This window comes from Syngnathoides biaculeatus, chromosome 16, assembly GCF_019802595.1.
Source record: "Syngnathoides biaculeatus isolate LvHL_M chromosome 16, ASM1980259v1, whole genome shotgun sequence".
Taxonomy (NCBI): Eukaryota; Metazoa; Chordata; class Actinopteri; order Syngnathiformes; family Syngnathidae; genus Syngnathoides; species Syngnathoides biaculeatus.
In genome coordinates this window covers 20,640,333-20,667,758 of record NC_084655.1, presented here as the reverse complement: position 1 = coordinate 20,667,758, position 27,426 = coordinate 20,640,333, and the positions used below count along the sequence as shown (strand labels likewise).

At 45.5% G+C, this 27,426-nt stretch overlaps 1 protein-coding gene across 1 annotated transcript in view; it reads left to right on the top strand.

Moving 5' to 3' along the window:
- Window positions 1-27,426, top strand: part of LOC133514646 (inactive phospholipase C-like protein 2) — a 127,934-nt gene that overhangs the window by 89,287 nt on the left and 11,221 nt on the right. Inside the window, exons 21-23 of the mRNA XM_061846477.1 lie at window positions 12,811-15,297; window positions 19,795-19,998; window positions 21,228-21,303. Coding sequence (XP_061702461.1) covers window positions 12,811-15,297; window positions 19,795-19,998; window positions 21,228-21,303 — 2,767 coding nt within the window. The remainder of the gene's footprint in view (window positions 1-12,810; window positions 15,298-19,794; window positions 19,999-21,227; window positions 21,304-27,426) is intronic.

The following is a 27,426-nucleotide window of genomic DNA, read 5'->3' as shown; positions in this document are numbered from 1 at the left end:
CTTTTCTTCCCCTTCCCACCAAAACCCAACAATTCCATCCCGCAGCCGCACGGATTTCACCTCCCCTCGTCAGATCCGTCGCACGTCAACCCGAGGCCTCCGGGACCTCGGATTTGCCCTCCACGGTGAGGTCGGGCGGAGAGAACCTTTCACGTCGAAGCACTTTGCACTCTTGTCCTCCACGCTCGCCTCCGACGTACATCTCGACAAATACGCACGAGCGCTTCCTCTCGTGTCCTACATTTTGCGTCCGCCCCTGGGAGGAAAGAAAAGAACCCGCCTCGGCGCGAAATCCCGCCGGCTTCCGCTCTCGGAGCGGCCCTGCGGCCTAAAGGTGTCGTTTGTAAAGATGGATTTGCATGTATATTGTATTCGTGGCTCCTTTCAGTCGCTACCCGAAGGTAATGATTAATTGAATGAAATAACGCATCGGCGGTGTAGCGCGCTACTTTCAAAAGAAAGGGCAAGACATTAATTATCTCCGACCATTTAAGCCCCTTTACTGATAAATCATTAACCTTTAAAGTATGAACACTGCAATTGTTTTCTCTTGGGATTAGACATAGGAAATTTTGTCCAGATTCATACAATTTTATTTAGTTCTACATGACAATAAAGGTTGTTATTACACATTTTTAGCATCAATATGTCATAGTGGTATACAAATACAAAGTTCCAATATGAATAACGTGCTTATTTGGAGTTGAGGGGGCTTGTCCGAAATAAAGTGGTTTCTACCTTGATGATAAGAACGTTTAACAGTTTAAATTTGATCTTTTAGAAAAGTTCCTCATCAGTAGTTTGTCTTATTTTTAGGAAAATAAGGAAATTCCCACTGTTTAATCCAGATTGTGGTCATGGCGTCCGCTAGCCAGAAGCAGAGCTGCACTGTGTTTGTTTACGGAGTAGACGCGTGGTGAGAGCACGAGGCAGCTACTTACTGTACACTTCTTCTGTTCTGGACAAATTTTATTCAGAGTGGGATCTTGGTACAGTTGTGCCTTGAAATCAGAATTATTATTATTATTTTATATTAACTCGCATGCGCAAATTTTGAATACGCATATTTGAAGACAAAGCACATGTAGATAGACAACACTCACAGGCATATAATCTTTATCGACTGCAAAAAATGTAATATTATTGCAGCTCATTGAATCGCTGGTGTCTCTTCTTCGTTTGTCTGTATGACTGTATTATACTGCCCACTGGTGGCCAGGCTGGGAAAGGTTGGGAAATCGGAATTATGTAGATTGTTGTCATGTTTCTTATTGGATTTGTCGTTGTTTCCAGTGCTGTGGAACTGGACCACATCACATTGAGAGGTGGTTCGCCGTTCTTTGGACAAAATATTAGAAATTAGTCACGCTCAGAATGATTTACTGTGATTGTTCACCATTTCAAATTACACCCATGATTTAAAAGCAAAAAAAAAAAAAAGTTGATACATTTTTATGGTGTCTCACAACAAGGCATTTTTATCTTTGCAGTTTTCAAAAATATTATCCATCCATCCATTTTCTTAGCCGTTTATCCTCACAAGGGTTGCGGGGAGTGCTGGAGCCTATACAAGCTGTCAACGGGCAGGAGGCGGGGTAACGCCCTGAACTGGTTGACAGCCAATCGCAGGACTCCCAATCACACCTAGGGGCAATTTTGAGTGTTCAATGAATGTTGCATGTTTTTGGGATGTGGGAAGAAACCGTAGGGCCTGGAGAAAACCCACGTAGGCACGGGGAGAACATGCAAACTCCACACAGGCGGGTCCGGGATTGAACCCGGGACCTCAGAACTGTGAGGCCAACGCTTTACCAGCTGAACCACCGTGCCAGAAATATTGTTTATTATCTTATTAGAATGCACAGTTGTGGTCAGTGTGCGTATACACACAATTTTTTTTTTTTTCAAAACCATCAGTCCCGTAAGGACACGAGCCTTTAATAAAAATCTAAATAAAGAATAATTAGTCCTTGCGCTGACGGTTTCGCCTCCCCTGGCACTCGTCGATTCCGCCGGCCGCTCTGCCAGCCTCTTGACGAGACAGAAAGCGCCCGGCCAAGGATCGGCCTCACGGTTATTATTTATAGACTTGAGTGGGCTTCGCGGAATGTGTCAGAGAGGAGAAACGCGCGATTGATCAAAGCTCAGACACCGAGTCTCGATTTTTGCCCCGGGCAAAATGGCGGACTCTTGCCCACACCGAGTCGCGGGCACCTACACGGGTGACCCGGGCTCCACTGAACACCTGCCAGTTCTTGCCTCCTTCCACTCACGGCCGCTCCTCTTCGGGTGTTTAAAAATACACGCACGGTAGGCGGCTGGAGAGGGGAACGCGCTCCCGCGTGGAGCTGCGCCAGTGTATAACGTGTGGGCAAGTAGGTGTTGCGCGTCGACACAAAAGAGGCACAAAACGTAGCGCAAAAACGCGCGCTAGGCCCAATATGTAGCAGAACGTCGACTCGTTCCCCCGCTGAACGAAAAGCCGCTTACTGTAGCTTGATCGCCATGGTTACGACGGGAAGTAAAAATGAACGCTCGTGTTGATTAAAAAAACAAAACAATTCAGTTCAGCTGTGCAGGGAGGGGGGGGGGGGAGCTTCGAGTGTGACTAGCAAAGCTCCCAGTCGGAGGTTGAGTTGCTATTTACACACCTTTCCCGAATACATATTGTCTTATTGCCGTCACTTTAGCACTTTGGACATTTCCGTGAATCATAATTTCATTGGTGCGTGTCAGTGACGGTGTGTATCAGCAACGATTTCGCGTTATCCCACAGTGACAGCACCTTCAATATAAATCTCTTTAGCGCCATCGCTCGCGTAAATGGACTTGTTATTTGCACGGTCTGTGTCTCAACAGGGACGTCGGGTTTATTCAAATGTAAATGGTGGCTTCCTCGGGCCAACGCCGACGTCAGTGTTCCTCTCGGCTCGCGATGATTGGTAGCAAGTAGCGGTGCCGCAAATCACGGCGCCGCACCTTTGTTTTCAGGTCACGGTTGGTTTCAAATTTGGTACGAGTGGGAAATGAAATTCAAAGCATGCAAGCAAGCGTTATCTTTTGGGGAAATGGGAACCATTTCAATGAGATATAAAAAAATATATATGTATATGTACAAACAAATGTGCGTGAATGAGAGGGGCGGAGGAGGAAGAACGAAGCTCCAGGGAGAAGAGATGGCGAGGGTGGATGACTTCAAATACTTGGGGTCAACAATCCAGAGCAATGGAGAGTGCGGTAAGGAAGTGAAGAAACGGGTCCAATCGGGGTGGAACAGTTGGTGGAAGGTGTCTGGTGTTCTATGTGACAGAAGAGTCTCTGATTGATGAATGATTCAGAAAATACACAAAGGTATGTATATTATATATGTATACTTTGGTGGTGGGGGGGGGTTATAGAGCGTATTCCCTCACTAATATTTACGCTCTCCTGATCTCGACTCAAACAAGTTAATACATTTGTCGTACTTTCGAAAGGCATCCGCTGGCTGCCTGCTAGCCGGAGGTTGAGCCCCACTGTAATTGTTTACAGTGGTTCGATTGCTTTCTGTCCAACATGTAATCTACCGAAAAATCTAAATACAAATGTTTGTACCCTAAAAAAGATGTTATCTTTGAACAATAACATCAATATTTTACACCGTAATAATTCATAGGGCGTTACAGTGACTGAGCTGGAAAGCGTTGGCCTAACAGTTCTGAGGACCCGGGTTCAATCCCGGACCCAACTGTGTGGAATTTGCATGTTCTCTCCGGGCACTCCGATTTCCTCCCACATTCCAAAAACACGCAACATTGATTGGACACTCTAAATTGGCCCTAGGTGTGATTGTGAGTCCGTGCCCTGTGATTGGCTGGCAACCAGTTCAGGTTATACCCCGCCTCCTGCCCTTTGACAGCTGGGATAGGCTCCAGCATTCCCTCCGACCCTTGTGAGGATAAGCGGCTAATAAAATGGATGGTTGGTTGGATAATTCAACGCCTAATGGTTTAACCATATTTCATTTTTGTATCAAATACTTGCCAAAAACATCGTTTTCCAAGGCCGCTATTGCGAGGTTTGTTTACCATCTCGAGGCTCGTTTCGTCTTCAATGCGAAACGTGCGACCGCGCAGGTGCGGTCGTAAGGGGATGCGTTTTGGACACTCCTGGAGATACTTGTTAAAAACACGGCGCTGTAAAAAGCGAAGGAAACATAAAAATCCACTGTGAGGAGAACTGCAGTTCTGGCAAGGGGGGGTGGATGTTTCTTTTCTTCACCGCAATGCAGAGTGTAGTCAAGGTTATGCTCGCGAGGCCACATTGACTAACGTGAGAGTCCCGAGCTTGCGCTGTCAGGCCGTCGTCAGATACCGTAGATGATTTTTAATGGAAAACGTCTCCCAGAGAGGATATTTATCGCGTGTTCAGACCCGCGTAATCTTAAAAAAAAAAAAAAAAAAAGATAACATTTATTAGTTGCCTCTGTGGGCCGCAGTTGCTTGTCATCTTATGGCAGCTGGTCTTTTTATTTGGAGCGTTTGTGGCAACGCGACTGACAGGATGACATTTTTTTTTAGTCAGCTTCCTGTGCCGGCCTCGGCTTCCTCTGTCTGGTTGCGATATTCGTGTGCGGTCTGCGCTTCGGTGTTGGAACTCATAGCGGAAGTAGGAATGACTGGAAATGACCACGCGGAGTGCGGTTTTACATGAAGGATCCGCTGGAGTCTTTCTTGGCCTTTGGCAGATTTAAAACTTTCCCCAGAAGACGTATTGCAAACATTCACTGTTGCATGTCTGCCGGTGCGATATTAGTTGTTATAAACGGGCGTGTTGATAATCTGAAATGTGTGGGAGCTGAAAAGCTTATTTTATTAGCGCTCTGTATATCACAGCTTTTCGCCTTTTTCGGTTGAGCGTGGAACGGACCAAATGTGTATCCCGTAATTTCCGGCCTATAAGCCGCGACTTTTTTCACACGCTTTCAACCCTGCGGCTTATGCGGTGATGCGACTAATTTTTGCATTTTTTTTTTCTCACGGCCCCAAGGGGGCACTCGAGGTAAGGTAAAAGGTAAGAGTGAGACCGCTGGAATATATGTGCCGAGGAAGTCACTTCTACCAGTATATTTTTTGTTTTTTAAACGGCCCTGTTTGTGCTGTGCTAGCGTTAGCGCTCTGCTAGCGTGTTGCTGCTGTGTTACTACCGTGTCTCGGTGATTTTTACCGGTATGTTTTTTTTTCCTGCTAAAAATTTTCTGTAGAAGCTTTCCAAAGAACTTCTAAGGAACTATAGAACTTTAGGACCCAAGTCCGATAGAATTTCTGTAGAAATTCTATTATTCTGCAGAAATTCCATAGAAAATCACAGCCAAAGTTCGATAGAATAAGTTGTTCTGTACAAATTCCATAGAATTCTTTAGATTTCTATAACATTTCTATAGAAAAATTCCCACTCGAGCGGAAAAGGTAAGAGTGAGACCGGTGGAATATATGTGCCGAGGAAGTCACTTTTACCGGTTTGTTTTTGTTTTTTACCGGCCCTGTTAGCGCTGCGCTAGTGTTAGCGAGTGGCTGCTGTGTTTTTACCGGTATATACATATATATATATATATATATACATATATATATATATATATATATATATTTTTTTTTTTTTTTTTTTTTTTAAATCAGCCCTGTTCGTGCTACGGTGCTGTTGCTATGTTAAGCTAAGCTAAGGTATTGAAACTTTGAAAACTCTTTCTGTGTACCATCTCTTCTTTCTAAATATCTCGTGTTTCAATGTGGGCACTGGCGGCTTTTACACTGGTGCGGCTTATGTACGTACCAAACGGTATTTCCTTTACAAATGTACTGGGCGAGGCTTATAATCAGGTGCGCTCTGTAGGCCGGAAATTACGGTAAACTGAGCGTATATCAACTGGAGTTCACTTCCACCTCTTTTCAGGTGCTATGATGCTTCTATTTTATCAAGATGTGACTTAAGCTCTACTATATTGACTGATAAAAGATTAACAATGTGGAAATAGTTTGTACATAAACAATTGACTGGCTTCTCGTCACGATGTGTCCAAGCAGAGATTGCGTTTTATCAAGCAGCTTTTTACAGCTTCCTCTTGAGCAAGTGAAGCATCCTTCAAAGTCATGCCTGACTGAACGTTCGCCAGCATCAATTTGGTCGTTTTATGAAATGTGACACAGTGAAAGAGGGGCGGGGGAGTCACAAATTCAAAATATTTGAGTGACAGCCAAAAGATGAAGTGGCAGAACAGACAATGACGAGAAAAGATATGCAAATGAGAACGGCGGGGTAAAATAGAAGATGACAAAAACCACGTGTCAACGCTTTGATCGGCCACCGTCGGGAAAACATCTCGCTCTCCAACATCTCCGGCAAACATTCAGCGCCCTGTGCCCGGTAAACCGTTCGGCAAATTAGGAAAACACGCCGATAAGAAATGCAGGAGAAAACGCTGGTTGGACCACGAGAGGATATTCAAAAATGAGCGGTTGAAGGGCTCTGGTACCGAGGGGCGGGATTGGTCCTCAGCCACGAGCTTCATCTTGAATGCAGTTTTATTTACTGGTACAGTACTTGTTTACGAAAAATGATGGAAATCTTTAAAGGAAAAATTGCAGATGAAAAGCAAAATAAAGCAATTATGTATTACTGATGATGTTCTGGCTTATGCATCAAAGTAAAACAAAGTAGCGCTTCTTCAATCCCCCAAAATACTGACAAACTGCAAATACTATGTATTTGGTTCCTTTTTCTTTTTATGTAAGTATGTAGAAGAAAATGCTGAATGTAAACAAATCCAACATGTTCACATCCATTCTTGTAACATTAAGAAACGTCAAGGTATTTCCTCTCGAGTGAGCATGGAAGGAATCTCAGACATGTTCAATTCAATTTCCCCAGCGAGACTCCAGCAGATGGTCTCAGCAACCTGGCGGGGACTCCAGTCGCCCGTCGGGTCGCCAACTAATCTCCGGGGCCAGAGGGAGAGGTCTCCGATGATCATTTTTCTTCTTTTAGAATTCCGATAATCGGGCTTCTGCTGACTCTCATTTAAATGAAAAGTGTGCAAATTAGGCCGATTACTCTGCTTAACCTTCTCTTCATTTGTTTAGCGTTCTTAAACCTGCAGATACTCTGCATTAGCTACTTAAACATTGACATAAGCATCCTTGGGTCCCTTGAAAGGCCCTTTATAAATACACGTTTTTATTCATAGTGCCATTTAAAGCGCAGTTGAAATCTCCTGCAAGGCGAGTTACTTCCTTTCTCTCAATTGCAAACCGTAGAGTCAGCTGTGAATCTTTTCTCACGTTGCTTCTGGGAACCCGCGGTCTGGAGCGGCTCGTGGTGTTTTCGGGACAACGAGACGCGTTAATTAAGTGGGCGCGCAGACAAAGTGAGGAGGCAAATGAGCGACCTTCAAACATCCCCCGCTGAATTAGCGAGCGAACCATCATCGAGGGGGATTGCGAGGCAACTCGGAGACAAACAAGCTATTCCTTGTGGCTTCCCCGTGTTATGATTTAACACCGCTTTCTCCGAGCCGGCGACGTGACAAAGTCCAGGACGGCAGGCTAAGATTCGACCTTGTTTAGGTCTTGAAACGGACCGTACTCAACTCAACCCCGGGGTCGGCAACGCGCTCACCTCACAGCGTTTGTGGGGGTTAGAAAATAATTGGCCCCAATGCTAACGCAAAGTCGAGGGAAAAAGCCCAAGAGTGGCAGCTGGGGACGGCGAGGGAAGCGTGACGGGTTGGCTGCGATTGTGCTGCATTCGAATCCAGCCGAGGAAAGAACAAGTACTCGGTTACTGTACTTCAGTAGATTTTTCAGCTTTCTCACAAAAAGATCGAGAACATCTCATTGTATTGTTTGTTGTTGGTCTGTTGTTTATGTTCGAATATCTGTTAACACCGATCATGTTTGGTAGCCCGTCTCTGGCATTTTGCATTGAGCAAAATGGACCCCTTGAGGCAGAGCTATTTAGTTGCCCTGAATACACAGTGTCGTTCGCTTAGTTTTTTTTTGTTTAGGAGATATATTAGTTGAATCTGTACTCGTCCCAGTTACTGAGTGAGTGCTTTTGCTTCCGTTCGAATGCAAAACTGGAAGAAAAAAAAAAGGGCGGCGTGCTATTTATGGCCCAAGCTCATAAATGTATCGGGCGCCCTCAAGATTGGCAGCGGGAGCAAACAGAAGCTTCGACAACCGACGGCGGCGACTGTGCTAAGTCGCTAGGTTGGACTGTTTGCCTGGTGCGGTTTGACAGCTCAGTCGCATTGACCTCGACTTTCTCGACAGGCCGGTAATTAGTGAGATTTGCTCGTCGTCTTTTGCTTTTACATCGCGCTCTGGAGGCTTTCCACTTATGAGCCGTGCGCCACGCTAAGTGTGACAGGCAAACGGGACATTTTGCATTCCAGGCAAAGGGACCTCGCATCAAATGGCCTGGATGGAAGTGTAAATCCATTCCCTGCAAGAACTGGCCGGGTGTTGAGGCATGTCCACACGTTCTAGTCACACCTTTTTTATTTTACATTTCCTCCCGGACTTCTAACAGCTATTCACACATTATCTACCAGCCTAAGATGTTGGGAGGCCCTGCACAATGCGTTGCGAAAACGACAGAAATTAGACATCTGACGACAGATAAGGATGACAGATGGTGACAAGGCCAGCGACTTGCTGCTTTGCTGTCTTCTCTTACTCCCTTCCAAACCTCTTCAAAGCACTCAAAACTGCAAAGCAAAGGCCCGATTGTTGGGTGTCTAAAATATTATCATGTCGTGCGGAGTGTTAAGAGTGATTTTTCCCTTCACTATCCACTCCGAAAATGGGATGACAATCGTAAATGTTGAACCTGTTCAATATTTACGATCACATATCAAACTCTTCTCGTCGTTTTGATTGCGGTGAATGACGTGTGTGCCAACACTTCCTGATTGGTTATTGTTCAGTTTTTCTAGTCGCAGTCATCCATCCATTTTCTTACCTGCTTATCCTAACTAGGGTCACGGGGAGTGCCGGAGCCTATCCCAGCTGTCAACGGGCAGGAAGCGGGGTTACACCCTGAACTGGTTGCCAGCCAATCGCAGGGCACGCAGAGACAAACAGCTGCACACATAATCACACCTAGGGGCAATTTAGAGTGTCCAATTAATGTTGCATGTTTTTTGGGATGTGGGAGGAAACCGGGGTGCCCGGAGAAAACCCACGCAGGCACGGGGAGAACATGCAAACTCCACACAGGCAGGTCCGGTATTGAACCCAGCGACCTCAGAACTGTGAGGCCAACACTTTACGCATCCTGTAAATTGACCCAACTTGGTGATGACCACACGCATTGAGATGTGCATTTGTGAATTTTGAATTGGTTTCACTCTTGCGATTGTCGCCCGCGGCCGTTTTCCAAGGTGCAAAAATCACACTTAACGGACAGTCTACACGAGATAATTCCACACAAATGACCAAATTTTTAATCGTGAATTAATTGAATGAAGACAGTTTAGCACTCTCAGGTCAAACTCTGGAACAAACTCAAAAGAGTGTTTTATTTTTAATATTTTCAGAGCATGCAAGCAAATGATGAACCTTTTGGTATATACAGATACAGTGTAGCCTCAAAGTTGTGCACGGCTGAACAGGACCATCTTATCTTCTTAACATTTGTGTCATTTTTTTTTTTTTTTTATTGATTTCAAGTTGCCTTGAGATCCACTCCCGTGAATCAAAGCACTTCACGTAAAATCCGGTACTCTATACGTGCTTGGTTGCCATACCGTCTGCCACAAGTGTTTATTGTGTCTGTCAGTCCCCGCAATGTAGATTTGGCTCCACAGTGTGATTAGATTTGGTTTATTGGCATTGAGGTTGCACAGCATGTCTAAAACATCAAAACAAATCAAGTTATTAAACTCATTATACCGGCTCTCTTTCTCAGTCTCCATCAGTCACTTCTCCTTCCACCCTGTTGCGAGTAAACATTGTTAGTATGGATCCGCGTCACCTCTTTCTTCCTGTCTACCAACAGATGCTTCTGACCGCGCAGTTTTTTGGGAGTTCAGTCGATTAGGATTTGAACGATGGCCGCCTCGGGATGTATGTTGCAGGATCCACATGTCAATGTCTATAAATGGCGGTGGGTGGCGTTCAGGGGATACGTGGTTGTGGCTCTGCGTCCGTGGTGGGTCAGTGGGGGATTTGGAGTCCAACCTACCACCTAACCCTTTCCTAAGGTGCTAACAAATATATTCCTCCCCTATGTTCCAATTTTACACGTTTCATGACAGAAAAGCTCCTTGCGAGTATCTCTTTACGCTCCGATTTCTCGATGTGGTTTGATCGCGCCAGCAGGACCGGCTGACTCTAGGGAGGCCACTCGCCTTCTGTACCTGTTTTCTCACACTCCGCTGCTTCTGTTGCCAAAGAGTTTTCCCAAAATGAATCAAGTGACAACCGCGCGAGGCGCACAGCGTAAACAACCACCGCGAAATCTGCTCTTTCTCCACACCTTTTTAGCGATGATCCCATCAAAACACGTTGCGCAGCCATCACGTTGAATGAAGTGAAAATGTTCAACGCGTATGACTTGGTCAGTGGTAGCTCGATTGGAAATAACCATTCTCCTCCTGGATCACAAAGTTCACCCAGTACGGAATTCTATTCCAACTCGTGCCATCATCTCGATTAGTGCACAGAATCTCATAGTTGCTAGCGATCAAATTTGCGAGTGCTTCTGAGTGCGCAAGCGTCCATTTGTATTTATTGTTGAGCCACCCAAAAAATATTGACATTTAACAATTGAAACAAAGCAACACTTATTTATGAGGCTTGACCAGCGAGTACTTAGATGGTCCTCGTCTCCATGCGTTAATCAAGGGGCCATGCGACTTTGGGGGGAAAAAAAAAAAAACTTTCTAGATTCCAATTTTGTACATTTACATTGTAAATTGCATGTTTAAATGATCTTGACCAGTATTACATAACCAGATCGAGCACAATGCAAAGGTTACGTTTTGCCAGGGGTTCGTACTACAAATACGCAGAAAAGAATGTTTGACTGATACAATCCACCAGATTACACAGCTTTGTCCAAACTTGCCAACCTCGACCCGTGTGTAACGATGAGAAGGAGTGAGAAGAAGAAGACCCGACAAGCTCAAAAACAGATGGATTTATTTTCTGAAACTTTGTTCTGATCCGCAGACGTTAAACATCTCATTACAATGCAGATCCAGAGTTCTGGTTTTGATTCAAGGAAGGATCATCGGCGCCTTTGGCAGAAATCTTTTGGCAGTCAAAACACAGCAAACGCGTGTTTGTGGCATCTGTATTTGTTTGATTTGTCATGTCGCTGTTGACGCTAGATGCGCATCGAGCCTCGGCTACCGTGCTTTCGTCGATCAGGGTGCGTGCGGACACGAACCTTGTGATATAAGAGATTGTAGCGAGCGCATCCTCAATAAGTTCCTCGCTTCACTCGTCGTTACCCACGTGCCCTTGATGATGCCTTCCTCGCAATACAGCGGATAGTAGCTCAGATGACCGATAATTTGCTATAGATCAGCAAAGAGCAAGTTATACTGCAGCGGATGGCAAGCAGCCAGGACTTATGTGAAGGAGGACGTGGTCGGGTGAGTTGGGAAAGAAGTGGGCTTTGGGAAGGGAAGAAGCTGAATCCCATGGGAACTTCCTTCGGAGAAGCTTCACCTTCCGTGTGTTCAAACAAAGGTTGAGCTGCGCCTTGCACCCACAAGCGCTGACATTTAAGAGGCTTGGAAAGCACACAGTGTGTGCATCAGTGTAAATCACAGCGAGCGTGATCCGGTTTTTCCTCTGATCCGTGACATCCTAGGTCATCAGGCTGTGGAAGAGATACCAAATGTAGACAAGCTATGAATGTGAAACAGGAGTTGAATTTCCTGACTGACCTAAACACTTTAATGCAAGATCTCGATGAATTCTATAGTAGGTCAACGAAAAAACCCATCTTTGTTTTATTATTATTATTGTTGTTTAGAGGAATCAAGAGTTGTCTCAATGTCACCAGGATGTGGCCTACCATTCGTCTTTCCTACCTCTGCAGAATGAGGAAGAGGAGCAAGGGGACGTCCAACACCATTCGAAAGCAGCGATGATGTCATTTGTATTTTTCTCTTCCCTCACGACGAGGTTTGCTCATTAATCAGGATGACGTATCAGGGCTCATCATCCCCGGACTCTCAGGAGGAAGATGAATGGTTCGGCGGCGCTCCATTATGCCTTGATTTGAACTTTGCTCTACGGGCCGATCCGTCCATTCGGTACAGCCATCGGCTGTCTGGAGTAGGCCGGGTTAAGATGTATCGTAATTGTACATAGTCCTGCTTATCCTCGCGACCCCTGCCCTGCCCTTTATAGCTTATTGTTTTTAAATTGTCAATGTAAAAGGTTTTACCTTGATCTCACGTGTTTTATTGCCTTCAATCTTAGTTATTTGCTATTTCGTGGTATTTGCCGCATTTTCTGTTTTCTTGATTTTTGACTCGAGATATGTGGTTTTCTGTTGGGCTTATGAGCCGGGTTTTCAGTAAATATTATGAACCTTCTCCGTAGAGCTTGAACAGCACATTGTAAATGATGTACTGCAGAGTACTCATTATATCATGTATAGGGTTTTTATTTTATGCTTTGGATTATACGTTAGACTTTTATAGGGTTAAGAGGCTTTAAAAAGTGTCTTCTATGTCATATAATTATTAATAAGATAAAAATGTATATATATATATATATATATATATATATTTTTTTTTTTTTTTTTTTACAGGATGGGTCCAAGCAGAGGCAGGTGAGGAAAAAGACCGTCTCCTTCAGCTCCATGCCCAGTGACCGCAAGATCAACAGCACGGCGGCGTGCATGGCTTTTATGATGGAGGGCTGCGAGATGAAGAAAGTGCGCTCCAACTCGCGCATGTACAACCGATACTTTCTGCTGGATCCGGACATGCACTGGCTCCGCTGGGAGCCTTCCAAGAAAGACTCGGAGAAGGCGAAGCTCGAGATCAAGAGCATTAAAGAGGTGCGGTTAGGCAAGAAGACCCCGGTCCTTCGCAGCAATGGTCTCTCTGATCAGTTCCCAGATGAATGCGCCTTCTCGATTATCTACGGGGACAACTATGAGTCACTGGATTTGGTTGCCAGTACAGCCGACGTGGTCAGCACCTGGGTGATGGGCCTGAGATATCTGGTATCTTACGGCCGTCACTCCGTTGGCATGTTAGAACCCAGCCAGCCGAGCGTAAGGACGTCTTGGATCAGCTCAGTCTTTGAGCTCGCAGACATGGAGAAAGACGGACACATTGACCTTTTCAGGGCCACTCAAATTATCAAGGGGCTCAATCCCGGAATGAAAGAGGCGATGATAGAACTCAAGTTCAAAGAACTCCAGAAAGCTAAAGACCAATACGGCGAGGCAATTAACATGGACACGTTTGTGGAGGCTTACTGTGAGCTCTGTACACGTCCGGAAATTTTCTTCTTGCTGATGCAGTTCTCCAGCAACAAGGAGTACTTGGACTGTAAAGACCTCATGCTATTTGTAGAGGTGGAGCAAGGTGTAGAAGGTGTTACAGAGGACATGTGCAGGGATATGGTTCTAAAATATGAGCCATCAGCCAAAGGCAGGGTAGGGATTTACCTCTCCATTGATGGCTTTACACACTACCTCCTCTCCTCTGAGTGCCACATCTTTGACCCGCAGCACAAACGTGTGTGCCAGGACATGACGCAGCCCATGTCCCACTACTACATCAACTCTTCACATAATGCCTCCCTTCTGGAAGATCACTTCTGGGGTTCGTCCGACATCAGCAGCTACATCCGTGTTCTGAGGATGGGCTGTCGCAGCATAGAGGTCATCGTCTGGGATGGTCCTGATAACGAGCCGGTGGTTTACGTGGGGAGCTCCGTGGCCTCACAGCTCGCCTTCTCCAAGGTCGTGGATATCATAAACCAATACGCCTTTGAAAGCTCCGAGTATCCCTTGATTCTCTGTTTAGTGGCTCATTGCTCGATCCCTCAGCAGAGGGTTATGGCCCAACACATGAAAAAGATTCTTGGGGACAAACTATATGTGGAGTCCCCCGACAAAGACGAAAACTACTTACCCTCTCCAGAGAAACTCAAAGGTAAAATACTCCTCAAGGGTAAGAGCCTTGAGCTGGGCTGCACAGACCTCGAGGGTGACGTGACAGAGGAGGAAGAGGGTCTAGAAATGTCCAGAAGAGTTGGAGTAGATGACAGGGACCAGCTAAACGGCTTAGGTTGCAAAAAACTCCGTCTGTGCAAGGAGCTCTCCGATCTTGTGTCACTCTGCAAATCAGTCCAGTTCAGGGACTTTGATACGTCAAAACGGGACCAAAAATATTGGGAGATTTGCTCCTTCAATGAGGTTGATGCTAACAGGTTCGCCAACGAGTTTCCAGAGGAATTTGTCTGCTACAACAAGCGCTTTCTGTCTAGAGTGTACCCCACCCCAATGAGGATTGATGCCAGCAACATGAACCCCCAAGATTTCTGGAAGTGTGGCTGCCAGATTGTGGCCATGAACTACCAAACACCAGGACTGATGATGGACCTCAACCTTGGCTGGTTCAGACAAAATGGCAACTGTGGATACGTGTTGCGGCCGGCCATCATGAGGGAGGAGGTCTCCTATTTCAGTGCCAATGCTCGGGATTCCCTGCCAGGGGTTTCCGCGCAGCTACTTCACATAAAGGTCATCAGCGGGCAGAACCTGCCTAAGCCCCGTGGCTCCGCGGCCAAGGGTGACGTGGTGGAGCCTTACATATACGTGGAAATTCACGGCATCCCTGCCGACTGCGCTGAGCAAAGAACCAAAACCGTGTCGCAAAATGGGGACAACCCCATTTTTGATGAGAGTTTTGAATTCCAGATCAACTTGCCCGAACTGGCGGTCCTGCGCTTTGTGGTGCTGGATGATGACTACATCGGAGACGAGTTCATTGGCCAGTACACCATCCCGTTCGAGTGCCTGCAGCCCGGCTACAGGCATGTCCCCCTGCAGTCTCTGACAGGGGAGTTCCTACCCAACACCACACTCTTCGTCCACGTGGCCATCACAAACAGACGAGGAGGAGGAAAAGCCCATAAGAGAGGCATTTCTGTCAGGAAAGGCCGGAAGGCCCGGGAATACACCAACACTAAGACCACGGGGATCAAAGTCGTGGACGAACTCTTCAGAGCATCGACCCAACCCCTCAGAGAAGCCACAGACCTCAGAGAAAATGTGCAGGTAAGGGTCTAATTTCACTGCTAATCCCCCGGACAATGCCAAACCTCCGTCCTTACTAAGCGCACCATCTGCTTCCAATTTGATTTGAAGTGTTCTGACCAAATTGCGCTTCTACATTGTGGACGAAGCCTCGCGTGTAATTGTCCACCATTAATGTTACGTAAGAGAGCAGCAATACTGTGACAATGGTATGCAATTAGTCGCTGTATGAATAGTGTAATCATTAATGAGGGACAATTACTGCCCGGGGGTCGGGGGGGGGGGGGGACGGGGACGAACGGACGTTTGTGTTGCTAGGCATTCGGAGAACTACTTTAAAACTCCTCCGTTGTCTAAATTTGACGAAACAAACACAAACGTCTACATTGCATTACATTTATCACAATTTTTTTTTTTTTTTTTTCCTGGAAATGAGCAATAGTTGGTCGCTCCGCAGTTTAACCCAATCAAACAACACTTGCCTGCTTTCAATACACACCAAACCAAATCCCGCATTCTCATTTGAAATGGAAATGCCGTTTTGAAATGAAGATAAAAGTCGAGGAGAAGTTGAAAAGAGCCTCGCTCGCCACAAATCAAAGAAAATGCTTTTTAAATGTAAAAACGACAATTATATAAAAAATTACAAAAAAAAAGCTGCCGAAAGCTTTGTGGAGGCCAGTTGTGCGGAGCCTGCTACTTGGATCCGGGTTGGGCCGCCGGGCCGTCGGCCAGCAACCCAGATGGCATCAACCGCCGCGTGTCTGGAGGGGTTTCTTCTGTGAAATCGTAAAGCAAAGATTAGATCTTAAACAGAAAAAGGATATCTTTTCTTTTTGTTTCCCAAAATGAGAACCCTCTGGTGCCACATGCATTTTGGCGTCAAAGTAGCAGCTGACTGTCATTTTATTACGGCACCGAAGCTTGTTTTTGTTCTAGCAGCAAAAGTTCCAGGCACCTGCTTTGAATAATAACCAGTAACATCTAAAAAAAAATTAATTGTAGCGCCTTCTTTCTCTGATGTGCTTTCCGGTGTGTTTTGTAATGACTTATTTAAACATTTCTTCAAGTGGAAGCACTAAACAACCCAAATGTCCCCAATTCACAACAAAAAAGCAGGCACCATACCCCATTAAAGAAAGTAAAATAAAAAAATTATACACCAGAACTATACTTTTGTCATGGAAACTTGCGACTGCCACACACACCGAGAAAGGACCTGGCAAAAAAAAGTTCAATTAAAAAAAAAAAAAAATTCCATTCGTTTATGACAGTTCGGCTGTCCGTTCATTTATTTTCTTTCGCGCTTGTCCGATGCAACCTGGACTGGTTGCCAGCCGGTTTTAGGTCACATACAAGCCAACTGTAATTAAAACTCAAATTTATACGATCTGGACAATTTTGAGTCTTCGGTTAACCCTAATATCCATCCAATTTCTGAGCCGCTCATCCTCACAAGGGTCGCGGGAGTGCTGGAACCTATCCCAGCCAATTGAAGTGCATTAACCTAAACCTATCAGCGCCCCTCCCCCCGAAAAAAACAACCCACACAAACACAGGGAGGACATGCAAACTCCATACAGCAAGGCTGGAGATTCGAACCCCGAGCTAGACATGCCAACCACTAGTCTACCATGCTGCCCTAGTTTCATTACAAAAGTATTCAATGAGATTTTATTCACGAGAAGGCAGCGGTGTGTCAACTGATTGAAGACTCCAAATTTTCCATTGGGGGGGGAGTCTGAGCGCGAATGGTTGTTTGACTGTTCATTGGCTAGTTCAGTCTTCAGCTGGTGGAGGCTCCGACTCACTGGGGACCTTAATGAGGAACTCCATCTGCGGTAATTGGTGGGGCACCAGTGGGGGACCGCTCCATCTGCGCTAATTTTCAAACCGCCACTGACTGTAACTGAATGAGTGGCAAAAGGGACTTATTTATATTATAAACCTCATGACTTCTCCAATTCTGTAGGTAGGACTAAAAAAAAAAAAAAACTTTTATTGAAGTTTGAGAATGATAGGGGAAATTCATTAGACCAGGGGTGCCCAGGCTTTTTTACCCCAAGATCTACTTTTCAAGCACCTCTCGTGAGCTACCGACCATTTTCAGGTTAATGTTATGTTGCCTCCTATTTTTAAAATACACGATGAGCTTTTTGTGCACTGTATTGTCTTTGTTTTCATCCTGGATCAGGCTGTGCCGAGGTGGAATTTTAAAATGACACACCATCTCATCCTGCACTTCGGACCAGACTTTTCCCAGTCTGAAAAGAGAAAATGTCGTCCAGTTTAACCACTTTTTATTCGATTATTCAGATACTCCGACAGTCATTGCATCGAAAGTAACCAGAAGCAGCATGTCTAGCGCGTCTTTGCTCTACGTTGCCCAGACTGTGTTGCTAACTAAAACAACGGTGGTGGACGCTGTCATTATAAAGCACATTGATAGGCTGCGTAAGTACTGTAACATTTGTAATTATGAGTGTACGTCTTAAAGGGCTGATGTCTTTTTTTTTTTTGGCACGCCGTCCCGCGATCGACGCTTTGAGCACCCCCGCGTTAGACCAATGTCCAATATATAGATACTGTAGCTCATCACGTTTCACAGCTGAAGGATGATTATGGCGATTTCGCAGCCTCGCACTAAATCTCAACAGTGTTCTCTTTCAGGCGGATGTAAAATCCACCTCCACGCCATGCAATTTCTCCATTAAAGAGCGGGGTTGGGGTGGGGGGGGGATGCATAGGAATAGAAACAAAAGAAGAGTTGTGAGCGGGACACAAAGCTTCCATTGCGGGAATGTGGGAAGAGGAGTTAAGTGGAGAGCCAGTGGTGGGGGGGGGGGGGGGTTCTTAATTAAAAACACAAGCCTCTTGTTGGGTCTCGCAGCACCACTGTGGCCTTTTATTGCGCAACAGCTCTGAACCCAAAACAAATCCACACGGCACAATGACTGCAAACGACTGAAGCGCTACAAGCGCGCCGGGACGTGCGTAAACACGGCGGCACATGTATTTATGCGCCGGGCCGCTTTAGTTGCTCCCCGTGCAGCTCCAGGTCGTTCTTCGTGATCCAGGTTCAGCATACTGACGACGCCGTCGCCGTGCCCCGGGCCACGGCGAAAGGCGACCCGGCGACGCGGCACGTCCTCTTGGGGTGCGGACCGCATTTTTCTGCGGGGGCCAGCCCGGAGAGACGGACGGTTCCCACGGTGCGTTTGTTTTCTTGCAGGCCTCCGTTCATCGGCTCACCTTGTCTTTGGATGGGATTTAAATCTCGGTGACTGATGGCATGCGTACAAAGGCACCGTGATATGTTGAGTACTGAATTGTGTGCCAAAATCAGGACGGAATATTCTTAAGGCGTGGATGAGGCAGCCAGAAAAAGCACCGATTGCAGAACGACTCATTTGAATGTAAATTTAAACCATTTGTTGCCGTTTTGACTTTAAAAACAAAATACTAGCAAAACAACCAAAACCTGGATAATGTTAATCTATGCGTGCAACAAAACACAATGCAGTTCTGCTTACCTCATAGCCTTGACGTTTGCTCCATCTTCTGATGAATAGAAAAAAAAAAACCCAATTTCACAGAGAATTCTATGTTTTCGTCTATTTTCATGGTTCTCCCGCTCGGTGGATCAGCTGGTCGTGTTGGCCTCACAGTTCTGAGGACCTGGGTTCAATCCTAGCTCTCCCTGTGTGGAGTTTGCATGTTCTCACCGTGCCTATGTGGGTTTTCTCCGGGCACTCTGGTTTCCTCCCACATCCCAAAAACATGCAACATTAATTAGACACTCTAAAATTGCCCATAGGTGGGATTGTGAGTGTGACTGTTTGTATCGTTGTGCCCTGCTATTGACTGGCGACCAGTTCAGGGTGTGCCCCGCCTCCTGCCCGTCGATACCTGGGATAGGGTCCAGCACTCCCCGCAACCCTCATGAGGATAAGCGGCAAAGAAAATGGATGGATGGATGGATGATTCTCGATCTCTTGAGACACGGTTTTGAGTAACAAAAAGCTAAAGTAAAAAGCCGAACAAAAACGTGACACAAATGTTGCTTGCGTAACCACAATTATGATTATCTCATTAAGAAAAAAATGACATTTAGCAAACAGTCAAGGAGCGTCGGTCGGCTTTACTGAAGCCGATTTGTAATGCGATATTAACGAAATAAGAGAAAATGAAGGGGATTTGTTTTGCGATAATCACGGGATAATAGCGAAGAACGGAGCCAAAACGGCAATGACAAACACGCTCGTTCCGAAAAGGCCCCAAGCAGCGGCGGCGGCGACGTGACTCGAAGACGAGCGCCGTCATTTTACTGCCGCCGTCGGACAAACAAGCGGCGCTCTCTCGTCCTGTCGTTATGTTGTCTCCTTCAAAGACATTCGGAATACTATCACTTCTGCTAAGTGCATCAGCTTTGGAGGAATTCTGTAATTTTTTGGCGGGCTGTCAATCACAAGGACAAAGCTATCAATTGGAATGCTGCGTTCGTTCTCGTCTTCCCAGAATGCCACGGTGTCCTTCAAGGAGCTCTGCGGGCTGACGCCGGCCGCCAACATGAAGCAGTGCATCTTGACCGTGTCCACCTGGCTGATGAACAGCGAGCGCTCTCTGCGGGTGACGGTGGACCTGAGCGAGACCTACCCCGCCATGGAGGCTGAGGGTCTGGTGCCCGAGCTGCTGCGCAAGGTGCTCAACGCCTACGACATGGTAAGCAACCGATTGCTACCAAAAGCCGCCGGCTTTGTGCTATCAACCGGGATCAGGAAATGGAATGTGTTCAACCTTTGGTGACTTTGGGCGTATTCTCCTCCAAAAAAACCCTCCCCCAACTTCCGGTGATGAGGTTTTGCGATCGCTGCGAGGTCGATGGCACTTCCCATGCAGTGCCGTGCCGTGCCCGCTTTGAATTTTGAGGCTTGGCGCAGTCACGGCAGGCACTTTTCACGCTCCAGTTGCTCGGGAGGGGTTGGCACACTGGAAGCTTGTATAGACACCGACCAGAAGATTCTGGATCCAATTGTGGGCTTGGGCTTTCGTGCGCGTGGAGTCGCTTATTCTCCCGGGACTTGCGCGGGTTCTGTCTGGGATGCCGGCAGGATGTTGGAGCTGAAACATCGGAAATAAGGGGGAGTCGGGTGGGGGGGTTGGTGACTGCGCCGATATTCCATAACAGTGATAGCAAACCTTTATAGAGGCAAGGCACATATTTTACAATTGAAAAAAATCCCACGGCACACCAGCAAAAGTAAATGTCACCAAAAATGGATCGATTAATTACTGTTTGTACTTCCTGTCATCTAATAAAACAGGATTTTTTTTGTTCTGTCTGTCATTGTGCCTCACTGGCAGAAATAGATGAATAAAGATACATTATTTCTTGGAATAAATGTTTTTTTTTTACCAATTACATAAAATTGGATAACTTCGCACGGCACGCTTGAAGGGCGCTCACGGCACACTGTTTGGGAATCACTGATCTATAGCAATACATCTTTGACCAAAAAAACAAAATACACAGAAAATATGAACCGGAGTTAGAGCAGCTGCACCTGAATGCTGACTAACTCACCTGTTGTGTTGTGAGTCAAACTGATCAGTATTAAAGTTTAAAAATCCCCCCCGCCCCAAAAAAAAAAAAAAAAGATGACCTGGTTTGTAGTTCTGCTATATTGTAATGAAATACAAATACACAAATTATATAAAAATACAATGTAGAAAAATGTAAATTCCCAAACTCCTCCACCTCCTGCCAGGCGATATCTGGGACGGGCTCCGGCACTCTCGCGACCCTTGTGGGGATAAGCGCCTCAGAAATTAACTGGATGCACAAACTATGTAATTGCAACATGCAGTTGAGCACATTGAACTGTGAACATTTTTGTTGTACCAAAGGGGGGAGAAAAAAAATGACATTGTATATTTTCTTTGTCCACTAGATGATCCAAACCAGCAGAACCCTGATCGAGTCGGCTGACGTGGTCTACTCCAAGCTTGTGCAAGCGCAGCGTGCAGGTACCCATGCAATTAATTGGTGAAAAATAGGAAACTGAAAGCGAAACGGTAGGACACAATATTAAGAAAGGTTGACCAAAAATAGCTTCCCGCTCATTGATTTGCCGTGTAAATGCTAAATTCAGATGGTAGTCTTCATTTGAAGTATGATGCATGCACCTTTACACCATCTTAATTGGTTCTGAAAATATCTGAACCCCCGCGTTGGACGAAGCAGAAAAAACAAAAACAATCTTCATGCTTGTATTTGCGCCGCTGATGGAAGTGGGCAACACAGTGCAGCACACAGATAAACATATCTCCGCTGACAATCGCGAGTCCCCTCCCAAAAACGAGATGCCACGGCACCAAAACTGACCCGTGAGAGGGAGCACGGGACCACAGGCCGTTCCGCCACCAGTGAGCAAGAACATCCACTCGTTTTCACTGTTGCCCACGTAACAACGTTGTTCTTATATTTAGCGACTTTTTTCGACCCTTGTGGTGACTATTTTGAAAATAAACGACGACTTGCGACAATGCTCGAAGTTGGCAACTTTCCTGCTCGGTGGAGGGAAGCGGGACCCCGGTCGGGTTTATCCTGACGATCATCCAGGAGACCCGAATTACAATTGCTAAAATGTGTTGTTAGCTTGTAATGTCAGGACACTGCAAATATGGATGCACGGCTGCAGACGTGTTCTTTTGTCAATATGAGTTGAAGTAGTCATATGATATTAATGAAATTTATACGGCGGCTTATAATTTTGTTGACAGCGGCGCCCTGAGAAACCAGTGATCCAACTCACGAGCTTTTCGAGCAAGCGCAAGCTAGCTATACGAGCTCCGTGTGATGGCAGGTGACACAACTCACGTTACAGCTAGCGGGCAGTTTGGCAGGAAACATTCTTAAATATTCTTAAAAAACAAAAAGAGACTTGCAGCTTTTTATTGCAACTCTCAGCTGAAGGTTGTTGTCATGCTGAACAGAAAAAAACAAGTAGAATGACACATTGTATGTTTAAAGCAACCATATAGCCTCTGCTACCTGAATGTGAACATACAATGGAAAACTTCATTGGCGCACAGGGCTAAAAATTAGCATCTTGAGGCGGTGGATATCTGAACACACATGGTGCTGCAACACATGTAGATGGAACTTATAACAATAATCACTGGTGTATATTCTTTTGTTTTTGCAAAGAACACCTAATATTGCCGTACTAAGAACCCGAGAGAAGATCTGAGCATCCGATGAAGTATGTTTGTCTTATACTGCATTCAATTAATTTTGGAAGCTAATTGAGGCTAGTCGTTTCTCACATGGCCCCTTTGGAAAATCAGTTATCCATCCGTGTTTTAGAGACACCCGATATTCAAGCCTTTGCTGATTTTTTTTTTTTTTGGGGGGGGCTGTAAAAATCAGTCTTTAGACACCCCCACAAAACAGTATAACCACTCAGGATAATTTGCTCATATTACATCTAATATTGGTATGTCCCGCTTTATTTTTCCCTCATAGTCTTCTGATACAATCAAAACGAGAACGAAACCCGGCTGGCATCACCGCCGCGCTGCAAATCGACATGAACAACACCGGATTTACTTGTTCATTTTCGCGTCCCCCGCCCCGGCGCCTTTTGTCCTCGCATCCACTCCCCCGCAGCCGCGAGCGACGGCGGCCGTCGTCAACGGCGATCCGTGCGCGCGAGTCGGCGGAGGGGGCGGGGGGGGGAGGGGGGTCGATCACGTCAGCGCGCAGGTGAGCACAATGCGACTGTTGACGGAAGAGAGAGGAAGCGAGCGCGGGCCCATTTATTTGGAGAGCCCAGAAATGAATAGCGGTGATGGGAAGTGGGGAGGAGGAGGAGAAGGAGGAGGAGAAGCTCTTTGGTCGTGTTTTGTTGTTTTTATTTATTTATTTATTTATATACATATTTTTTTTTCTTTTGATGCAAAGGCTTCGACATTAATGCGACATCTGGAGTGAAAGCGCTTCGGAAGTCTTGAGCCACACTTAAATGCGAGAGACAGCTGAGCCAACCTTATTAAAGCCGCATCCGCGCTCCATGGACGATGCGAGCTAGCGACTATTTATAGAAACGTGGTTATGATAGCAAACACGTACAATGGCGATCGAGAGTCATCGTCAACCTGAGTGATGACGTCTCCGCTCGGAAATCAAATGGAGACATTTTAGGATTATAATTCATTCATAGATCGTCAACACATTGACTTCTTTCTTGCCCCCATGCGCCAACCTTACAGCAAATATTTTTGGATCACAGTAAAGCCTCGGTTCTCGAACGACCCCCGTTTTCGAACAAATCGGTTTTCGAACAAATATTCCAAGATTTTTTTTTTGCTTCTGTTTTCGAACGAAAATCGGTACTCGAACGCCCCTCACGAAACCCAAAAATAACATATTGCGCGCGGCCAGACCAGCTGACTCACGGCACGCTTTGTTGTGAATTCCTACGCCGCCGAAACAACCCGGAAATAACATCGCGCGCGGTGCAAGCAGTTGACCCACCCACGACGCGTTTTGTTATTGTCAATTTGGACGCCTCCCGAAAAAAAAAAAACCCAGACATGACATAACGCACCCGGCGCAACCGGCCTGCTTTTGTTATTATGTATAACGCCGCCTCTGTATACAGACGTGCCCCGGTAGTGACTGTTGTTTTTCTTCTTGTCGAGGACGACCGTATTAATCCCCAATCATGGCTCCAAAGAAGGCAAGTTGCTTGCTTAAAGTTATTCTGCACTTTTGTTCATAAAAAAAAGTTTACAAGGCTGGGGGCCGAGTCGCTACAGATACGGCAATGCACTCCCAGCCTAGCGTGCTCTACTACTAAAGCATAAATTTTAAGCAAAAAATAAATATATTTCTTAAATTATTTTATGAAATCAAGTATTTAAACTATACATGTATTTTTACTATGCAGTTTATTATCTGGAAAAGCTAAAAAAATGCTTTAAAAAGTCTAATTTTTTAGGCTTGGAACGCATTATGTCTTTTTCCATTCATTATAATGGGAAACACTGATTCGGTTTTCAAAAAAATCACTTCTTGAACCGTTTCCTGGAATGGATTGTGGTCGAGAACTGAGGCATCATTGCAATCCCAAAAGTTAAGAAAAAATGTCAGCGACCCTTATGTCAAATAGTATTTTATTTTCAACCATAATCATTCCATTTATATTTTATACTTTGGTTTTAACAATAATAAATCTGTCTATTTTCTATCCCTCTTGTTGTTACTACACTGTTTTTTTTAGTTCCAAACAATGGAAAAATATTAGTTTCTCGTTTTAAGTGAACTTTATCATTCATATTGTTTCCTTTTCCCTAATTGAAATTTAGAGCGGGGCACCATATTAAAACTTCTCATTTTGACCACAGGACAGGAAAAGCTAAAGAAAAAAAATGCTTTAAAAAGCCAAATTTTTTAGGCTTGGAACGCATGATTTCTTTTTCCATCCATTCCAATGGGAAACAGCGACTTGGTTTTCGAACAAATAACTTCTCCAACCGTTTGCGCACGCATTCCGACCTCGGATGGAAGGAGCGACGTTGACACGGGATGCGATGGTTGGATTTCGTTTCCCTGCTGAATCGGGTGGAAAAACCGACAAGAACCAGAATCAGATTTGATGGCTGAGCACGTAACAACGTACGAGGAATTTGTCTCCAGCAGTCGCTGCCGCCCTGGTACGACATTCATGTAGAATACTGAAAAGAACAACAAACAAACTAATGAGAATGAAGATTTCTGAATGTTCTGAACTCCTGTTTTCATGCCAGCATCGTCTTGGAGGTCCGCCGGGACGTAGCACATTTCCGTAGCTACTTGTACTTAGTTCGATAACGACATACGAGTGCACTCGCTTCCCCTCTTCCACGAGCAAATCAATTAATCGATTACTTTTGCATTTCGTACAGTACATCTCGAAAGGAACTGGACCAGAACTCCTTCTGAAACAAAAGTCGCACGTCCAAAAAAAAAAAAAAAAAAATTAAACGTCCTGCGGCGCTGCCTCGCTGGCCCCCGGATGAGCCCCAGACATTGGCGTGGCGTAATTATGCTGCCATGTGGGCTCGGTCTCCTCCCCCCAAGGGGGCTAAAGGTCCCCGCGGCGCGGCTGACGTCTTCAAAGGGGACGAGCGTGGAGCTAAGCGGAGCTTGAAAGCGTCGCCGCAGACCCGGGGAGAGGAGCATGCCGGGAAAACAATCGTACATGCGCTCGAGCCGTTCAAATAACATTAAAAGTTTTGCGTACAACCCTTTTCTTGACTAATGAAAACAATAACCATAGCAAAATGTTTTCCTGGCTTTATAAGAATGTATATCAATGTAAAATATCCTTTCCAAGAACGTGTCATGTTAAGGTCCAAATAATAATAGTGGTTGAACAAATACTTCATTTTTTTCATCATTAAAGGTCAAGTGTCATGCCTATAAACATTCGAAAATAGATATTGTAATGAAAAATACATATGACATTATTCACTTCAACGTCCATACGAAAAAATAAATGTGAGCGGAGAGCGCGTCATCCATGCGCAAAGTTGCGGAAATCTCGTTCGACATCCAAGTGGTCGCCATATTGCTTAGATGGTCTGTTTATTACATCACGCCGCGACATTCGCCATTGACAACACGCTGTGCCACCTACTGTGGGACACGGAATCTCTTTTCAAAGAATAGAACATCTCACAATCGAGTGAAGTGACCGGGGCAATATTACCCCATCGTTTCGAGCCATATTTAGATGATATGCGGATCACTTCTAACTAACAAAAGACGCCCAGACAGTATGCATGAGCCACCCTGGCCGAAGCCGTGCCTCGCAGCTCGTCCGCCCACCCATAATGGGAAACAGAAGCTCTTTTCAAAGAAGAGAATTTCTCACAATCGAGTGAAGTGACCGGGGCAATATTACCCTATCGTTTCAAGCCATATTTAGATGATATGCGGATAACTTCTAACTAACCACAGACTCCTAGACAGTATGTATACTAGGCAGCCCGGCCTCGCGGCTCGTCCGCCCACCCATAATGGGACATGCATGCTCTTTTCAAAGAAGGGAACACATCACAATTGAGTGAAGTAACCGGGGCAATATTACCCTATCGTTTCGAGCCATATTTAGATGATATGCGGATCACTTCTCACTAACAACAGACTCCCAGCAGTATGTATAAGCCAGCCCGGCCGAAGCTCGGTGGCGGCTCGTCCGCCCACCCATAATGGGACATGCATGCTCTTTTCAAAGAAGGGAACATCTCACAATTGAGTGAAGTGACCGGGGCAATATGACCCTATCGTTTCGAGCCATATTTAGATGATATGTGGACCACTTCTAATTTACAACAGACTCCTAGACAGTATGTATGAGCCAGCCTGGCCGAAGCCGTGCCCCTCGTCTGAACCTGCGCTTGGCGACGACAGGTACATCGACACATTTAGCACCGTGTGCGGATCTTTTGTTACGTTATGAGAGACGGATTACGTGGTCCCCCCTCCAAACTATTTTTTTTTTTTTTTATTAGCTGTATAGATACGTACCTGTCATTTGGAACCCACAAAACTCTCGTCCTTTGCACCCATGCAATCCATTTTTCATGACGCCCCGGGTCTTTTTGAAAAGTATGAAGAGCGAATCCATCCTCCCGAGCGTTCGAACAACATCAGGCAATGCAACGAGCCGGCATTTTTGCTAACGCGAAGGAACAGCGAGCTACTTTCCAGCAGGTAAAACTATTAGAAACGTACGAGACCGCTTGAGTGGGCGTCTCCTACTAACATCACTTCCTGTTTCTTCTCGAAAACAAATCCCTCGCTAGGATTTTCATGGCGGGAGTGACAAAAAACCATATATGTCAAAATCCATATGTAATCCTAACACCAAATAAAATTTGAAAAAATAGCGGAAACAAAAAATTATTGTACATAATGCATTAATTCAAATTCGTCCCTGAAAGTGTTTGCACGTACGTACAATAACTTTTGCAACTGTGGCATCATTCATCCTTGACGCGTGTATTGATGCATTTTCATTTCTATGCAAGCATCTGACTGAGGAGCATTCATGACGTTTACGGTTGTCCGCCATACGGCGTGCATTGTACGAGCTATCG